At 45.2% G+C, this 19,249-nt stretch overlaps 1 protein-coding gene across 1 annotated transcript in view; it reads left to right on the top strand.

Annotated features, from left to right (window-relative positions):
* TG (thyroglobulin) overlaps positions 1-19,249 on the top strand; it is a 158,989-nt gene that overhangs the window by 3,875 nt on the left and 135,865 nt on the right. The window contains exons 6-13 of the mRNA XM_054193484.1: positions 4,359-4,465; positions 5,546-5,689; positions 7,429-7,614; positions 11,102-12,166; positions 13,359-13,946; positions 16,767-17,009; positions 17,354-17,491; positions 19,097-19,174. Of these exons, the coding sequence (XP_054049459.1) occupies positions 4,359-4,465; positions 5,546-5,689; positions 7,429-7,614; positions 11,102-12,166; positions 13,359-13,946; positions 16,767-17,009; positions 17,354-17,491; positions 19,097-19,174 (2,549 nt within the window). The remainder of the gene's footprint in view (positions 1-4,358; positions 4,466-5,545; positions 5,690-7,428; positions 7,615-11,101; positions 12,167-13,358; positions 13,947-16,766; positions 17,010-17,353; positions 17,492-19,096; positions 19,175-19,249) is intronic.

Raw genomic sequence — 19,249 nt, 5'->3', positions numbered from 1 at the left:
TCAGTGTGTCCTCACACAGCAGTGGATACCACATTGTGATCCGTATTTGGAAAAGTAGCCAGGGCTACCTTTCAGGCAGACACACAGCAGCAGATGGGATAAATGTGGAAGGAAGAGTGGAATTCAAATGTACGTATGAGGTAGGAAAGATGATTCCATATGGGAGATGAAAACAGAGGGACAAGTGGAAACATGAAAAGAGCAAGTTCCACATGATGGTGGGGAAACTCTCTTCCATTTAGGCAGTGCAGGGTTGGTTACACAGGTGAACCTGCAAGTGGTGGATGGTAATGCTGACATACAACTGGCTTTGGGTGGTTGGAGTGGGCTGGGGAAGACTCCAAAACGCTGGATCAAATGCTTGTCTGTTGGAGCAAAAAGCCGTTGTCCTGTGGAGGAGCTGGGAATTAATGCTCAGGTGGAGAAATAAGGAATGGAGAAGGGGAACCACAGGGAGAGGAGTTCATTTCAGTGCAGATGTTCAGACACTCCAGAGAAACCACTTGGTCTCTTGCAAAGTGCCGTTATCTTGGCATCTCAGCCAACACATTTTTCCGGTGGAGGGCAGTGGAGTAAATGTAATGTCTCATTCTGACTTGGCTCTGTAGTAGCAAAGGCATTTTATTGTAAATGCCAATTTTTCTATTTTGAGGGTTTTCTTTTTTAATTTAAACAAAACTGAAAGGCAGGTCCAAATGCACAGCACAAATTTGTCAGAGCTTCGGGAGAGATTATTTTGGCAAGAGCAAAATAATCTGGCTGGTTTTTTTTTCTTTGGCCTGTGGAGTGTGGAAATTCTAAAACAACAATTGCAGAGGAGAAAGCAATGCTTTAAATTAACTTTTTGGGTTTTTTTTCTCCCCTTGGGAGATTTGTCTGCAAAGGCCTGGGAGATTGGCTTTTCTTGTGTCTGTGTCATGTAATTAATCACAGCAGGATCGTTTCACTGCCAGCTGTCTACCTTTCTAATTGTGGCATTGACTTAACCCTTTATCATCACATCTGAGTATCTCAGGTCATTAACATTTATTTTCACAGTATTTCTGCCTGAAATGTCATTACCTCGTCCCATTAAAATGTGGCCAGAGTATGGAGTTGAAGGGATGAGTTCCACAGCAAAGGACTATAGCAGAGCAGGGATTTAAACCCACATTTCATGTTCATGTGGAACCAGTGGAGCAACTTTCTTTGGTTCCACAGACTGATTTTTGAAATCTAGACTTGTCAAACTAACTCCCTTTCCAAATTGTTTACACCTTTATAAATAATCCAGAATAAATCAGTATGTTAGAAAAAATAAATGTAGAAATTCAGTGGCTTAGAGCTAAGATTTTCCCAAGGGGAAGACTTTCGGAAAAAAAGATGAGCCCACATTTCCTGCCTCACCTCAGTTACCTGGCTACTGTTACTTATTTTATACAGACTGTGCCTGAGTCCTGCTTGGTTGGTCAATCATATAGAAGGCCCTATGGCCTATGGACTGGGGAGAAATATCAAAAAATTAAAAAGTCGAGGAAGATCTTTTTACTTTCTTGCTATAATTTTCATCAGACTAAAGACCTCGTGCCAGTCTCTTTATCCCAGCTCACTGGAGGTTCTGTCCTATTTATGTATTATTTCATTGGCAACGGAAATGATTCTGTGATTCTATGAAAAAGCCATGATTTGCATTTCTCCCTCTGTTTCTGAGTAGTCAATGAGAAGGGCAGCTGTAACTTGAGCTGCTCATAGAAACATAGAAGCGGTTACTTGCAAACCTGCTTTTAAAGATCAGTAATGAGTTACCTTTGCTGGAAGCCAAGAGCAGAGATTCACTGTTGGGAGAAAAGGTCAGCAACCTCACATTTATTTACTTTTCCATATTTTTGAGTGCAAGCATTTTTGCTGAAACGCATGGGTACACTATAAATTTATCCAGAACTGAAATGTAGTTAGCTTTGCTTCAGCCATTGTTTTGGACTGGGTCTGATAGATGAGGGAGTCTGTGTTATCGCTACTCATCTCCGGGGCTGTGATTAAAAAGAGGCTAAGAAAAGAAAAGAAAAGAAGCAGTTGGAAGTGAGTTTTCCAAGCAAGATGAGCAAAGTTCTGTCCTCGTGTTTGTGAGGGCCTAATTTATATCTGTTTGTACTTTTTTTTGTTCCCAGTTGAGAGTACAGCTAAATATAACCAGAATGACAGGATATGACTATACATCTGCCCCATATAAAAGTCGTATAATTATACATGTGACTTCTTAACATTGAGGGTGAAAGAAAGCAGCGTGCAGAGTTTTTTTTTGTTGCATCCTGTTTCCCTGAGCTAGACGTTGCGATGCTGAGGTGATGAGTTCCAGGGACATGAGCAGCGCAGAACTCTGCCTTTGAATATAGGGGCATTGCTCTCCTAAGAAGAGAAAAGATGATTTTCCTTGTTGGGCATTGGCCCGTGCATGATAATTCAGGAGAGTAGAAAGCTCTTGAAGTGCCCCAAGCCATTTATATCCATGTGTACATAGAAGACCGTAGAAAGATGGTATCTAGCTCTATATATCTTAACTTGCATTGTTTTAATGTTGACAGAAGTCCCTCTGTGCCCTGAAGTATGACATTTTGATTGCTTTTATCATGCCGATGTCAGCAGCAGAGCAAGACTTGATGATCCAAAGTGGAGGGAGTCATTAGGCTTTTAATTTGAAGATGTGGGAGAGTGCCAGAGTGAAGCGGTGCCACGCAGGGATGTGCAAGCTGCTGGATGATGCTGGGACAACGCTGAAGTTACCAGCCCCTTTGTCTGCCAGGGGTTGCTGATGCTTCATGCATTCCCCAGTTTGTGCTTTGATACACTGAGGAAGCAGTAACATCTTCAGCTCTCCTGGCAAGAGGTGGCAGAGCTCTCAGGCAGACACCTGAATGTGGCAAAGGGCCATTACTCCACTCCTCTCACCTGACCACTGGTTCTGAGCCAGACAAGCGTTTCATACAATCATAGACTAATTTTGGTTAGAAGGGGACTTTAAAGGTCATCCAGTTCACCAACCCCTGCAATAAGCAGGGACATCTTCAACTAGATCAGGTTGCTCAGAGCCCTGTCCAGCCTGTCCTTGAATGTTTCCAGGGATGGGGCATCTACCACCTCTCTGGGCGACCTGGGACAGTGTTTCCCCACCCTCAGTGTAAAAAATTTCTTCCTTCTTTCTACTTTTGTTGCATTTCCCAGGGGCACTGCAGACTGTACGTGCTACGGAGCAGCCCTGAGGCTGCAGAAGGGTGGCACTGGAACTGGGGCTGGTCATGGTCACAACTGTGCAGAGTTGCCATAAAGTGCTTTGGAACATCAACCTTTTTCCCAGTTTATCTGGGCCTAATTTACCATTACTCTTACTGCTAAATGTCCTTCCTTGGTAACAATCTACTTTTTGTGTAATTCTCTGAATGTCTTGAGCAGAAAATTCCACTTCCCTGCTGTTAGATTTTTCCCAAATAAACTATATGCAGCTGGAACACCAGGCCTTTATTGTATTTCAGGGTAAGGGTATGTGTCTGTAAAATAATACGATTGTTTTGGAACTCAGAAAAATTGTTCCAATGGTCATATTGCCTGAATCTAGAAAAAACTTATCTTCTGTTTGCTTGGAGAAACCCTAGAGTGTCTGCTGGATAAGATCACATTTATTATGTTTTTTCGAACTCTGACCTTATTAAGTTTCCTTCCTAAATGATTGTTTTGCTGGAATTTGGCTGTTGTCACTCCTAGAATATTATACTGGAAACTAGCGTCTCTTTGATCTCCAGAAGTACGAGTCAATATTACTTGTAATATGTTAAACCCCCTTTCTCCTTAATCTGTTGAGCCATGCTCTGAAAATGAAAAAGATTAGTGAGGTTTTTATCAGCTTTTGTGCTTAATTCAGTGCAGAAAGCGTCCGTAGCATGCAGGGAAGAGGAGGCAACCTGTTTGTTTAGGCACTCTGCCATCCTGTGCAGCTTTGTGGAAGGAGCTAATGAACGGGTGTTGTAATAACATTAAGCCAACATCTATCTATTTTACACTCTTTGACAGGCTTTCAAACATGAGAGTAGAAATGAAAATGAGTGGTAGGTGCTGGGTACCTGCTTAGGAATGGTCAGAAATCTGTCTGAAGGGAGAATGTCCTGTTTTTGTTTAAAAAAAATGGCATTTAGGAGACTTCTTATCCTTCTGAAACACCAATCTGGACCATGTCAGAGCCTGGTCGCCACAAGGACCAAAGGGTTTTGTAATGCCTTTGTGCTCCACAGACATCCTTGCCATACAAGTATGGGAGGGAAAGAGACGATGGTTAGTTGTTGTCAACGGGCCTCCCTGGGCTCCTCACAGGGGGCTGTTTTTCCTTCCAGGCTCCCGAGGGCTTTCCAAACATTCAGCTCCTTGCGGGAGACGTTCCCGGAGGTCTCTGGGTACTGTTACTGCACCGACAGCCTGGGCAGAGAGCTAGCAGACACCGGTAAGTACCCACCAGCAGCTGATCCTCTGACTTGAGTGGCTTTGAATTCCCAAGGGAAAGGACAAATAACACGTATCAGTCTTCGGATTCATTTGGGAGTTCAATTTCATTCTTACAAGGGGTGAAACCACTGTGACCAGTTTAGCATCCATGGGATGGGCTGGAGCTCACTAACGAAAACCCACCTTAGAAGCAGAGCTTCAGTCAGTAGCAAGTGGAGTTGCTGCCCGGGAGCTAATCCTGTCTTTTTTGGGATGGTGGAGTAGGATTTCTGAATGTCCAGCCTCTGCCCACACTAGAAAGCTGTGTCATATTTGATAAGTCCAATTAGCAAATGCGGAGGAACATAAAGACTGAACTGTTTTCTTTTTGCTCAGGTGGAATCATGGAATGGTTTGGGTTGGAAAGGACCTTTGAAGATTGTCTAATCCAACCCCCTTGCCATGGGGAGGGACATCAGACGGTCCTTCCTTTTCTCTCATAGCCTCAGGATAGCTTTTAGGCATGTTAATAGTTGATGGGACCCTTTAGAAGAAAGAATGTTTTTTCCAAGAAGGAGGGATGAGGAGGTTGAGGACTTCCAGATCCTCTTCCTTAGATACTGTGGTTTTAAAAAAATAATAAAAAAATAATTTAGATGGTAGATGAGAACTTCAACATTTAATTCCCACAAGGGTGAGAAGTTCTTAAAAAATTTATTCACTCAGGGAAACTTCTGCATGCCTTTTTTTTTTTTTTTTTGGTATACAACCGAAATGTTTTTTGGTGACATCAGTTTCCAAGATTCCATCAATTACTCTGCTGCAGACCGAGCCTAACAAAACCACAGCACAGTGCCTGTTACAGCGTGTTCCTCCTGCTTGTTTTGGTAGAAGTCAAGGCCTAGAGCTAGTGCCTGGGCACTCATCAGCGGGCTGTATGGTGCGGCGCAGCAGGATTGTGTAGTACAAGCTCGCGTTTGGTCTGTTTAGAGGACTGGTTTTCTTTTTCCTGATAGGCTTCCAGTTCTGCTGCTCTGGTGTAAAGCAGGTGACTTCTGTCTTAAAACCAGGCTCTGTGCTAACAGTCTCTCTTTCCCAGGCTTGGAACTGCTGCTCGATGAAGTTTACGACACGGTTTTCTCTGCGCTGGAGCCTGCCCGCACGTTCACGGAGACCAGCGTATATCGGATCCTGCAGAGGCGGTTTCTGGGCGTTCAGCTGGCTACCTCTGGCAAGTTCAGATGTGAGTAGCACCCAGGCGATGCCCTGTAAATAAAGTGACCATTTTGGAGCTTATATGTGACAGCTGCCATTGGGGAGAGTTGTTCTAGGAATCTCTTGCACTCAAGCATATAATATCACAGTTTTGGTGCAAGAAATAAGGTCGCTGAATTACAGCTGGCTTTTAACCTCCAGATTGTACATTCGTACCAGCAGATTGTACCTGGCCTCTGAGAACGCTTTCCATGCACTTAAAGTTCGCATTAGTTGAAATCCAATGAACTTTCCATATCTCTTGCCCTGAGATTATGGAGATGGATCTGATGATTTATTCAATTAAAAGCCTGAGAAAATGCTCCCTAATTTATGTTGGTACACTCAGAAATTGGAAGGATCTTGCATTAACCACAACACACTCGATTCCCAGGAGGCCACACAAGAGTTTGTAGGGCCTTGGCCAGCCAGGCTGAGCTTCTGGATCTGCCCTTGTGTCCATTCCTGCCCCAGTCAGGGCAGGCAAATGGGGAGAGTTTCTCTGCCTATGGGCAGTGAACTCTGTGGGACAAGAGGTCAGGTACCTCCTTCTCCATACAGCAGAGCCCAAGAGAATTCCCTTGGCTGGGGAGAGTTTGAACCCCGTGGTGTGATCCTTCATCCTCCCATCCAAATTCCTCTGACGTTGCTGTCTGACCTTTCCATCACCAGAGACATGAAGCAGATACTGATGTAAGTTTTCCGGCCACATCATCAGGCGGTTTTTCTCTTTCTGGGACCAGCTGATAATTCTGGGGAGTCTGGGAAGCGTCTTCCCCCTTCCCATGGCAGTGTTGTGCAATCAGCTCTGACCGCCGCTGGGGATGCAGCGGCTCCCGGCGCAGATGAAACTCTAACAGCCACAAGATGGAGATGTGACCACGTTCCTCAGCCGCCGAGGGGGGACTTCTTTGGTGACTTACCCAGATCTCACACCGCCACCTGAAGCCACACACGTTAGGAAAATTGTCAGGTTTCCTTGGTGAACAGGTCGTTCTGCTGTGATGCTCTTGCTCTTTCAACCTGGTAGCTGAGTGTAGCTGGAGGGCTCTTGAAGGTGAGAAATATTTAGACTGTAGGATTGCAGGGTTTATATAAACAAGCAAAATTTCTGTTGGAAGGATGGAGTCTAGTATTGGAGAGATCATAACTCAGACAATTTGCTTTATGGAGTTTTGGCTTCTCTGTCATCAAGGAAAGTTTGACAGGAATAGGGTCTTCAGATCCCCTGCAGAGGGAAATGAAAGAAATCGGGTGGTCCCAGACCGAATCTCCAGAGTCAGATACAGATGCTTTTGCAGGAGCAATGCCTCGTTCTCTTTAGAAACATCGATGTTTGCCTTCATCTTAGCCTCCCTGTCTCTATTCACCAGCTTTGCATCTGCGTTAAGGGCCAGAGCTCACCTTGCCTCCAGCACAGCTCGCTGAGGTGCTGCTACTTCGCTTACCCGCGGCTACGGCTGAAAAATGCACTGCAGTTTTATTTTCTGTTTGGTTTTCAGAAATGAATACCTACAGTAGAAAACCCTGGGGCCACTTCTCCAGTGGAAAAGAGGGTGGGGAATTCGTATTTTGGGCTGGTACTCGAGGTGTGACTGAAAACAGTCAGGAAATTAAATTTTTTTTTTTTCCTTTTTTTCCCTCCCAAATAGACAAACAACAGGATCAAGCAGAGATGGTTCTGAAACTTTAAGCTTTCTTCCTTAACACATACCGTTTTCCTTGCAGGCCCCTCGAAGTGTGAGGTGGAGCGGTACGCAGCCCTGCGTTACCAGCACGCCTACGTGCCGTCTTGTGATGCTGACGGGGGCTACGCGCTGGTGCAGTGTCAGCAGGGAGGACAGTGCTGGTGTGTGGACACCAAAGGGCAAGAGGTCCAGGGCACAAAGAGACGAGGACAGCCCCCAGCCTGCGGTATGTATGAGGTTTGGAAAGGCAATAATGAGCACATCTCTTGCTGTCTCTAGGAAAAAACCCCAAAGACTAGTTCCCTTCTCAGCTCGGACAGATTCTGATGTCCAAAAACCGGGGTCCAAAAAACTCTCTGGGGTTAAGAACAACATTCCAATAAATTTTTAAATGTCACCTTCCTTTTATTTTCTTTTATGATCTTTTTTAGCCATTTAGTTTTGCATACAGCAAGGCTTTTCTTTGCAGCCATGATAACTATCTCATCTCCAAGATCTGGGGCATTAAGTCAGAATATCTGGGATAATAATAAGGAAGCCAGCAACAGTGGGTTTGAGTTCTGCCTCCTTCCTTTGGTGAAATGCCACTGAACTTGTAAGGTATCTCTTTCTCTCATCCTGAGCAGTTTTTTTTCCCTGTTCCTGTCACTGCATACCTGGCCATGGAAATTGTCAAATCCAGTAAAAAAAAAAAAAAAAAATCAGAAAAAATGTATGGGTTTGGGCTTTGAGAGATTTCTTTAAAAATACACCATCAAATCAGTGCCCCAAATGGAAATGACAGCAGAAATGTCCAAGGGCCGGAGGGGAGGAGGAAAGTGAAAAACTTTCACTCCGAAGAGCACTACCTAAATATTCAGGATTGCGCTGGAGGGCTGGGGCACAGGGTTCTTCGCGCGGGGGCCGCCTGCGGGGAAGGTAATTGCTCTGTCTGCAAGACGCGGTCTTACCACGCGGATAGAGAAGGAGGAACCTCTTTCCCAGGGTGTTACGGCTCCAAGTCACTCCAAGTGCTTTGGGCACAGAGAGGCTTACTAAGAAATGAAAATGTTAGCATGCCTCCGAGGCTGATCACCAAGGATATTGCAAGGGAACCTCCGAGAGGCCTTGCCATCTGTTGGGACTGGTTGTTTTCTCTTTGAACGTGCTTTGCTGAGCCCTCCTGATGATTTTTATTTTTTTGAAGGGGGGGGGAGCAACGACTTGGGGCTGCTTGCAGCTTTTATTGGCAGACTCAGGAAATTTAAGCAGGGAAAAATTTCTGCAGCCTGACTCCCGAGAAGGTATTTCGTGAGAATATAGCTGCAGTCTGCGTTCAGACAGCTACATGCCATGCGCGTGTCTCCAGTTCTGCTCTGGTTTATTTCTCTTTTAATATCTTTGACTCTCACACTCAGCAGCGTGGACGCTGGAGGAGGCAGAGGCGTAGGTGTGGGTAGCACGTTGGGTACCCGCATGTCCCCAGGGCACCAGGCAGTTCTGATAGGAACATGCTCCTTTTCAGACTTTTTACAGTAAATTCACCCCAGCAGGGCTTTTCTGTTTATTCCTCCTCACTCTGCTTTGATTTGATTCAACAGCGGGTAGGAGGAGAGAGCATTTAAGACCGTGATCCTACATTTGTTTCGTATTAGCATACTTGCGGGACTGTGGCTTACACTAACTTATTGGTCCCCAGAGGAATGTTCTTCATCCCTCTTACCAAGAGCCAACATTGAAAACAGAAGGGGCCCATCCTACAGAAAACGCCTTTACAAAGGAATCACTGTGAGGGACCCTGAGCCCCTGCCAGGAACTACAGAGCAGGACAAGGGTGTGAAAGGAGGAGTGAGAAAGATGCTGATCACAAAGCCTCAGATTACTTGCTAATCTATTTTAGCAGCTTTTAAGATTTCCAGCTTTTATCCTTACTGGTAACAGGATTCACGAATGTTTTATCATATTGCCTAAACGTGGAGTAAATGGGGATGGGGCAGGGAGGCCATGCTGAGCAGACCAAAGCTGTTTATCCACCACCCTGTCCCCTACAGCGACAGCAGTGGTGCTTAGGGAGAAAGTGTGAGAAACATGGGAGATGCGTGTAGCTTCCATATATCCTTGGAATATATTGTAGCGACAGGATGAGGGGCAATGGCTTTAAACTAGAGCAGGGCAGGTTTAGATTAGACATTAGGAAGAAGTTCCTTACAATGACGGTGGTGAGACACCGGAACAGGTTGCCCAGAGATGTGGTGGAAACATTCAAGGCCAGGCTTGATGAGGCTCTGAGCAACCTGATCTAGTTGAAGATGTCCCTGCTTACTGCAGGGGGGTTGGACTGGATGACCTTTAAAGGTCTCTTCCAACCCAACACATTCTATGATTCTATGATATCCTCCTGCAGGCGGGAGAGGCCACAAACTGTAGGCTGAACCCAGATCATCGTGTTCAGCACTCCCCTATGGAGTCATCTTCCAGGGATTTTGCCTAATTACCTTTTAACCTTTCATCCTTCCTAGCATCCTCTTGCAATAAATTTTGTGATCATAAGTATGTGCTCCACTTCTGGACCATTCTAATTCCCGTACTGTGAAAAATATTGGGTAATGTCTATTGTGAATGATTTGGCGAATTCTGTTTTTTAAAAACCTTTATCATATTTTTTTGGTCTAAGCAGAATAGTCTTTCCTACTGGAAAAGCTGCTTTGTCCTTAAAGTATTTTTGCACCCCTTCTTTATATTTCTGCTACTTTTCCATCCCTTCTCTATAGTTCTGCTACTTTTCAAGGAAAGATAACTGTGTGGCGCATGATTCAAGCTGCTGTGTGCATTCCAGAGATCCAGTCAGTGCCATCATCATCCTGTCTGTTTGGTTCTCAGTGTCTTTATATCTACCAAGTCTTTCCTTTTTTGATGTCTTTTAAGCCTTAAGCTGACATTTTCAGTGATGTGTTGCATCCCAACTCAAAGCCATTGCTGTCTGTGTTTGAATGTACAGATGGGGGTGGATGCAGATGACATAGCTTGGCCTGGGATGTGGGTGGCCAGGGCCACTGTTGGTACCCTCAGTACCCTGACATTTGACTATTTTTGTTGAAATTTTGTATTTTTTTTTCCTTTAGAGCTCAGTTTATGCCATCTGGTCCTTAGCACTCAATTGCTACTAGTTCTAACAATTTCCTTTCAAACCTCTTGTAATAAACACTTCACTATGAAACTGAAGATCTAGGTAGGAAGCTTCCGTAAATTCCTCATTAGTGGGCATTGGTTGAAGTAACTTTCTGTTTTTCTGCAGTCTGTTTCTCTTTCTTAGGTTCACATATTATGCCTGGATCATTGGAGGTTTGCATGAGAAACAGGCATCCTACCAGAGTGTTAATGTATTTGAAAAAGACTTTATATATCCTTTCAACCCTTGGAACAGGAATGAGGATTTACATTGGGACACAATAGAACCAGAAAAGACCACAGGGCAGACAACTCGGACATCATGAAGGAATGTCTCCTTTCACTCTGTATCTTGACTGGAGAAGCTTATTTATTAGACTGTATTCAGCAACGGCTCAAATTTCCTTAACAATGTACATGAGGCATAGTTGAGGAACTAGAGACAGGTTAAACTACACTTTTATGCATTTTCTGCTGAGACTGATTGAAAGATAGCCATGGAGTTACAGGTTTTGGAGGCTCCAAAATTTGATTTGATTTTTTTTTTTTTTAAAATCTTTGTCTAGGTGAAGAACTAGCATGCATCTCTGAGAGACGACGGGCCTTGTCAAGGATCTTTTATGGCCCTGCTGGGTACTTCAGTCAGGCCAATTTGTTTTCCACACCAGATATGCAGTTGGAAAAAATAGCTGGCTTCTCAAAACCCTGCCCTCCCTCCTTCAAGGAGCTGTTTCTGGACTCTGGATTGTCATCCCCAGTTGCACAAAGCCCGTACACCAGCCAAATTCCTGGGCTAGAAACCACCCTGAGTGAAGCCATCACGGGGATGTTCCCATCAAGGGAACTGGCTCAAGTGGCACTGCAATTTAGTACCAATCCAAAGCGTTTCCAAGAAAATCTCTTTGGAGGAATGTTCTTGAAGAATTTGATCCAGTTTAACTTCACAGGGGCACTTGGCACTAGTGGGAAATACAGCATCAGACAATTTTTCCCACAGGAGGATGTGGCGGAGAGGGATAACAATTCCAGCCTTCTGGAATCAGCTGAGGCATTGTCATTGGAGGTATCACACAGGAGCTCCATTTTGAATAAACCTCTTGTAGGCAGCTTTGGCCGCACAATAACTCTACAGGACAATCAGAATATGATGAAATTCCTTTCCTCTGTCCTGGAATTACCAGAATTCTTTACTTTTCTTCAACAAGTGATTTCTGTCCCCAAAAGCGTTGCTGAAGATTTGGGTGAAGTGGTGAAATTAGCACTGGGATCCAAAGGCTGTGGTGAGTTGCCAAGAGACCTGTTTGTTCCAACATGCACCAAGGAAGGGAGGTATGAGGAAGTTCAGTGCTATGCAGGAGAGTGCTGGTGTTTGGACACTTCAGGTAAGGAAGTTCCAGGCTCAAGAGTTCAAGGCAAACGTCCAAGGTGTCCCACTGATTGTGAGAAGCAAAGGAGAAACCTGCAAAACTTGAAGCAAACCCTGCCTGCGGGATCAGATCTTTTTATTCCCTCATGTACCGAGGATGGGGACTTTCTGCCACTCCAGTGTTACGGGACGAATTGCTTCTGTGTTGATTTGGATGGCAAGACTATTCCAGGAATAAGGGGAAAAGCTGGAAAGCCGATGCAATGTAAGTCCTAGAGACTGGGAATTTAAAAATGCTTCCTTATTGTGTTGGAATGTCATGATTCTTTCTTCATATCTGATTATATCTGAAATGTATGGATGATATATATGGAGAGGGATTCAAAGGCTAATACGTTTCTCATAAAGGTCATGCATCAGGCCTGAAAAGTGAGTTGCAAATGATTTGCCAGCCACCAATTTGCCATTGCAACTTGCTTATAGACTATCAACTGCCTCATCTTGTCCAGCTATTAATGTAATACAAAGGAAGAAGGAAGAACATTGGCTAGGGATATTTGGCTTTCAAGTTTCTGTGAACTGAAAATGGCACATCAAAAGGGGGAACAGACCAAGAGAAGAGCCTGCTTCTCATGTTGGAAGGAGTAGCAGGGTATCCAGCAGATGACAGTGGGTACACAGTGAAGGAGGTCCTTTGAATAGCAGTTTGCAGAAGTAGCGGGGAATTTATCACAATGATCTCAATTGGTAGGGGATTAATATCTAGCAACCCATCTGTAGTTCAATCAAAAATAAACAGGTTCATAATTCTCTGGTGCTCAAAAGGAGATGAGCTCCTGTATTTGCTATGTTTGTAGAGCTGCTTGGTGGCAAAATGAAATTCGGCTCTGGAGATGGCAGGAAAGGCTTCCAAAACAAACTCACTGCAGCATTTTGAAGGATGGTATTTTCATATTCAGCTGCAATCTCCAGTAGAGAATAGGAAGAGAGGACAACAGAATCTGAAAATTATGGTCCAAGAGGAAATAAAATCAGTATTATCCTGCTGTTCACATGGTTGTTTTTGCAGGGATTGGCTGAATAAGAATTAACTGCCAGATGATCAAGTGTATCTGAAAATACCTAGTTGGTGTGAACAGATTCAGGAAGGCATTTAGTGGCATCAAACACCTATCCCCACACACCCAGTAAGAACTATAGGCACCTAATGTGCTCAGATGTATTCAAAAATTATAGCTATCTCCATCTTTCAGTGCTCACATGCCTTTGGAAATCCTCCCCTGGTGCAGCACAGGAGATTAAGATCATTGGGCCTCTTAATAACAGGCCTTAATAACAGCGCTGGGATAAAGGACCAAGTTTTAGTAATGGTGTTTATTGTACTAGCGGGGTGAAGGGTATTGTATATCTTCAGTGCGTTCATAAGACGGTGCTCTGCATGTTTTTCTTTTCCCCAGGCCCAAGTGCTTGCCAAGTAACAGCTGGTCAGGAGTATCTAAAGGCTGTGAAACTCCTGTTGTCAGGTCCAAGCGGTATGTCTCAGCTCTCCAGTGTTTACCTCCCGCAGTGCGACGCGGATGGGGCCTGGAGGCAGGTGCAGTGCAGCGGCCCTCCTGAGCAAGCCTTTGAGTGGTACGAAAGGTGGATCGCAGAGAACAATGAGGGCAAAACCCTGCCCATTGCTGATCTGTTAAGCATCATAACTGGATATAAAGAGGTGTCTTCCAAAGGCTTTTCAGCTTTTATTAAAGCTTTGTTTGAGGCTGGGCACCAGAATATCTTCCCAGCATTCACCACATATTCCTCCTTCACTGATCTCCCATCTGAAGTGCTGGAAGGAAACGTGACCTATGCATCAGAGAACATTTTACTGGATCCATATACGTTCTGGCAGCTTCTGAATGAGCAGTTGACCTATTACCCAGGACCATACACTGATTTCAGCGCTCCATTAAGCCACTTTGAACTTCGTAATTGTTGGTGTGTTGATAGCAAAGGAGAAGAGCTGCAAGGAACAAAGGCAGAAGTGAACCAGGTCCCAGCATGTAAGTAACAGAATTTCTGGCACATAAGTAGCAGCTTCTGATCTTTTCTTTCATGCCGCAAGAGGAAAGTCTCAGGAGGACTACAAGGATGTCGTGAGGTTATGCAGGGAGAAAATTAGAAGGACCAAAGCCTAATTAGAACTTAATCTGGCTACTGCTGTAAATGACAATAAAAAATGTTTCTATTAATACATCATCAAAAAAGGAGAGCTAAAGAGAATCTTCATTCCTTATTGGATGCATAGTGACAAACACACATTGGATGTATGGTGACAAGGGAAACAGTGACAAAGGATGAGGAAAAGGTTGAGGTGCCTAATGCCTTCTTCACCTCAGTCTTTCATAGTAAGGCCATTGTTCTTGGAGTACTCAGCCCCCTGAGCTGGATGGCATGGGTGGGGAGCAGAATGAAGTCCCCATAATCCAAGGGGAAATGGTTAGTAACCTGATACACCACTTAGATGCACACAAGTCTATGGGGCCAGATGAGACCTCCACCCAAGGGTACTGAGGGAGATGGTGGAAGTGCTCACCAAGCCACTTTCCTTCATTTATCAGCATCCCTGGCTAACTGGGGAGGTTCCAGTTGACTGGAGGCTAGCAAATGTGACACCCATCTACAGGAAGGGGTGGAAAGAGGATCTGGGGAACTACAGGCCTGTCATTTTGACATTGGTGCTGGGGAAAGTTATGGAGCAGGTCATCTTGAGTGCCATCACACAAGGCACGTGTGATGGCACACACACAGGACAACCAGGAGATCAGGCCCAGTCAGCATGGATTTATGAAAGGCAGGTCCTGCTTGACAAACCTGATGTCCTTCTATGACAAGGTGACCCACTTAGTGGACGAGGGAAAGGCTGTGGATGTTGTCTACGTAGTAAAGCTTTTGATTCTCCTGGAGCAACTGGCTGCTCATATTTTGAATAAGCGTACGTTTCACTGGGTAAACTGACTGGACGGTAGGGCCCAGAGAGTGGTGGTGAATGGACTTAAATCCAGTTGGTGGCCGGTCACAAGTGGCGTTACCCAGGGCTCAGTATTGGGCCAGTTCTGTTTAATACCTTTATCAATGATCTGGATGAGAGGATCAAGTGAATCCTCAGTAATTTTGCAGATGACACCAAGTTGGGTGGGAGTGTTGACCTGCTTGAGGGTAGGAAGGGAGGGATCTGGACAGGCTGGATTGATGAGCCGAGGCCAAGGGGATGAGGTTCAATCAGGCCAAGTGCAGGGTCCTGCACTTGGGTCACAACAACCTCATGCAGTGTTACAAGCTTGGGGAAGAGTGGGTGGAGAGCTTCCCAGGGGAAAAGGACCTGGGTGTGTTGGTTGACAACTGGCTGAATACGAGCCAGCAGTGTGCCCAGGTGGTGGCTAAGAAGGCCAACAGCATCCTGGCCTGTATCAGAAGTAGTGTGGCCAGCAGGACTAGGGAAGTGATTGTCACCCTGTACTTTGCACCAGTGAGGCCCCATCTCAAGTAATTTGTCCAGTTTTGGGCCCCTCACTACCCGAAAGACACTGACGTGCTGGAGCATGTTCAGAGAAGGGCAACAAAGCTGGTGAGGGGTCTGGAGAACAAGTCTGATGAGGAGCAGCTGAGGGAGCTGAGATTGTTCAGCCTGGAGAAAAGGAGGCTGAGGGGAGACCTTCTCTCTCTCTGCAACTACCTGAAAGGAGGGTGTAGCCAGCTGGGGGTTGGTCTCTTCTCCCAAGTGACAGGAGATAGGACAAGAGGAAATGGCCTCAAGTTGTGCCAGGGGAGGTTTAGATTGCATATTAAGAAAAATTTCTTCACCAAAAGGGTTGTCAAGCATTGGAAAGGGCTGCCTGGTGAAGTGGTGGAGTCGCCATCCCTGGAGGTATTTAAAAGACAGGTAGATGTAGTGCTTAGCAACATGGTTTAGTGGTGAATTTGGCAGTGCTAGGTTAACGGTCAGACTTGATCTTAAAGATCCTTTCCAACCATAACGATTCTATGATTCTATGACTTTCAAGAATGCCTTCGAGTGAGACAAGAGGGATTTTCTTTGCTGTTTCTCACTACCCAGTCAAGAGTAACAGATATCCCCTAGCAGTCACCAGGAGAAGAGTGAGGCCACCACTGTAGTTTGGTAAGCCCTCTGTTTAGACAACTCCAGCAAAGCTGTTGGGTCCTCTTTGGAGTTAGTCCAGAAGATGACCTGTATTATGAATGTAGACACTAAAAACATTATTTCCAGTAATTTTCTGGCCAGGATGAAGAGACAGGACAATGAATGGCAAATTTCCAAATGGGCTAGGCATGCTGGAGATGCCAGTCCTGTGGACAAATGGGGAATAAAGGGGGCAAAGCAGATTAGCAGACAGTTATTTCAGTGGAGAAGCTTTCACTGAGCTGGTTTGGTGTGTTGAACTGCCATATCTCAGTCAGTAGATGTACAGAGAGGACAGGCCAAGTGTCAGCTGCCACTCTGGACCCAAGGGATATACCTTCAATTTCCTTTCTCGCACTTTTTTCTGGTTATCCACTTTTTTTTATGACAGTGACCGAGGGACAGTTCTGTAGAGACATATAACTCCATTTGTTGACCAAAGATGAGGAGGCAGCTTAAAATTATTAAAGCTTTGGCCCAAGATTTAGAGAATGTTTGGGCGATTCCTGGTACTCTGGGACTTTTGTGGCTATATAGCTAAGCATTGATAAGTCTTGTTTGCTTGCTTTGTTAAGCAACTCAAAATCGAGTAAGTGCAGGAAGAAACAGAAGATGCTAATTAAGAGACCAGTTACTTTTCACATTTAAATGAAAGGCACTAAAATACCCTCTGGTTCTACAGGTCCTGGTATGTGTGAAGGTATAAAGCAGGAAGCCATGAAATTTATGGAGGAGGCAGAGCAGCTCATCTTAGCATCGAATAGTTCCCACTTCCCTTTTGGAGAAAGCTTCTTGATGGCAAAGGGGATACAGCTTACAGACAATGACCTCCTACGTTCTGCTCGGCCCTATGAGTCAGAGGTGGTGGTCTCTGAAAAGCTGTTATTGGGCAGTGACTACGCTCTCCAGCTGGCTGCACAGTCAGGTAGGTGAAGGAGAGATGCGAAGCTTAATTAAGTGTATTAATGCCCAGGGTCTGTGCAAGAGTATGCTACGTCACATTCAACTTTGCTGAAAAACAGGTGCAACTTGGTAAGTATCATTAATCAGTGTAATTAACCTGCCAACCCAAGAGTTAATTTCAGTTGTCTTCTATGCATGGTCTCATGCATATATAAGATCTGGACACCTACTAGCCTTAATGTACTTTCAGCCTTTGTTAATGTCCCTTCTAAAGTGCAGGGAGCAATCAGGTGTTTACAAACGTGCATTTAAAAGATCTCTTTTTAGTTTAGCCACTAGTATCTTTCTTTTACTTATCTTTTATAGTCTTGCATTTCTACTGGCGGAGTCGCTTTACTTCAAAACGTTCTGCTGGGGAAGCAACACGGTTGGGATTTCTCCCTTACATCCCACAGTGTGATGGCCTGGGAAACTGGGAGCCAACTCAGTGCTATGAGAGCACAGGTGAGCAATTGCTAACAAGATACTCTGGGCTGTCTGAACAAAGAAAAGCTAAGCAGAATTCTAATAAAAAAGATGGAAAAACCTGTACTCTTGTAGCCAAACTAGAGAGAGGTGAAGTCGTCTACAAGATCGGTGGAAAATTGACTGGAGTGAGGGACTTAAGTGGCATAGAATCATAGAATCATTTAGGTTGGAAAAGACCCTTGGGATCATCGAGTCCAACCATCAACCCCACTCTACAAAGTTCTCCCTTACACCTTATCCCTTAATACCACACCTAAACGAGTCTTAAACACATCCAGGGATGGTGACTCCACCACCTCCCTGGGCAGCCTATTCCAGTGTCTGACCACTCTTTCTGGGAAGAATTTTTTCCTAATGTCCAGCCTAAACCTACCCTGCTGCAGCTTGAACCCATTCCCTCTTGTTCTGTCACTAATGACCTGTGAGAAGAGACCAGCACCAACCTCTCTACAGTGTCCTTTCAAGTAGTTGTAGAGAGTGATGAGGTCTCCCCTCAGCCTCCTCTTCCTCAAACTAAACAGTCCCAGCTCCTTCAATCGCTCCTCATAAGATTTATTCTCCAGGCCCTTCACCAGCTTCGTTGCCCTCCTCTGCACTCGCTCCAGCACCTCGATATCTCTCTCGTATTGAGGTGCCCAGAACTGGACACAAGACTCAAGGTGTGGTCTCACCAGTGCTGAGTACAGGGGGACAATCACCTCCCTCCTTCTGCTGGTCACACTAGTTCTAATACAAGCCAGGATGCCATTGGCCCTCTTGGCCACCTGGGCACACTGCTGGCTCATGTTCAGCCGCTTGTCAATTAGAACCCGCAGGTCCTTTTCTGCCAGGCAGCTCTCCAGCCACACTTCCCCAAGCCTGTAGCGATGCATGGGGTTGTTGTGGCCCAAGTGCAGGACCCAGCACTTGGCCTTGTTGAAGCTCATACCGTTAGCATTGGCCCATCGGTCCAGTCTATCCAAGTCTCTCTGTAGAGCCTCCCTGTCCTCATGCAGATCAACACTCCTGCTCAGCTTCGTGTCATCTGCAAACTTGCTGATGATACACTCTATGTCCTTATCAAGGTCATCAATAAAGATGTTGAACACAAATGGTCCCAACACTGAGCCCTGAGGGACACCACTTGTGACTAGCCGCCAGCTGAATTTAACTCCATTAACCACCACTCTTTGGGACCGCCCATCCAGCCAGTGCAGCAGCTCAATGGGGGTTGCTTGCTGATAGCAGTGTTCCTCAGGGGTCAGTTCAGGGGCTGTTATTGATCAATGCCTTCATTAATGACCAGGACGATAAGATGGAGTGTAGTCTCAGCAAGCATGTGGATGATACCAAACTGGTGGGAGTAGTTGATACACTGCAGGATAGGGCTGCGATGGGAGAGTCTCACCAGAGCTGTTACATTTCCATTCTCACCACTGCTCGCAGCTGTGGTCTGCTTATCTCTGGATAGCAGAGTTAACGGTGAGTTAGATTTACTGACCGCTTTCTATAGTGGTGCTGGGGGTGAAAGTCTTCCCAGTACATAACAAAGCATACTGCAGTACGACATCCAAAATAAAGCTGTTTTTCTTCCCTGGCCAGGTCACTGCTGGTGTGTGGATGAGAGAGGACGTTATGTCATGGACTCCTTGGTCTCACGCTCGGCAGAACTTCCCAAATGTCAGTTGGTTTTCTTCCTAAATGTTTGTCTTTGTCTGTTCTCAAAAATTCTAATATTTATTGAAAATTCTAGTA

Source organism: Rissa tridactyla, chromosome 2 (assembly GCF_028500815.1).
Source record: "Rissa tridactyla isolate bRisTri1 chromosome 2, bRisTri1.patW.cur.20221130, whole genome shotgun sequence".
Lineage (NCBI taxonomy): Eukaryota > Metazoa > Chordata > Aves > Charadriiformes > Laridae > Rissa > Rissa tridactyla.
The sequence above is the reverse complement of the archived record's forward strand: the minus strand, read 5'-3'. Positions and strand labels throughout refer to the sequence as shown.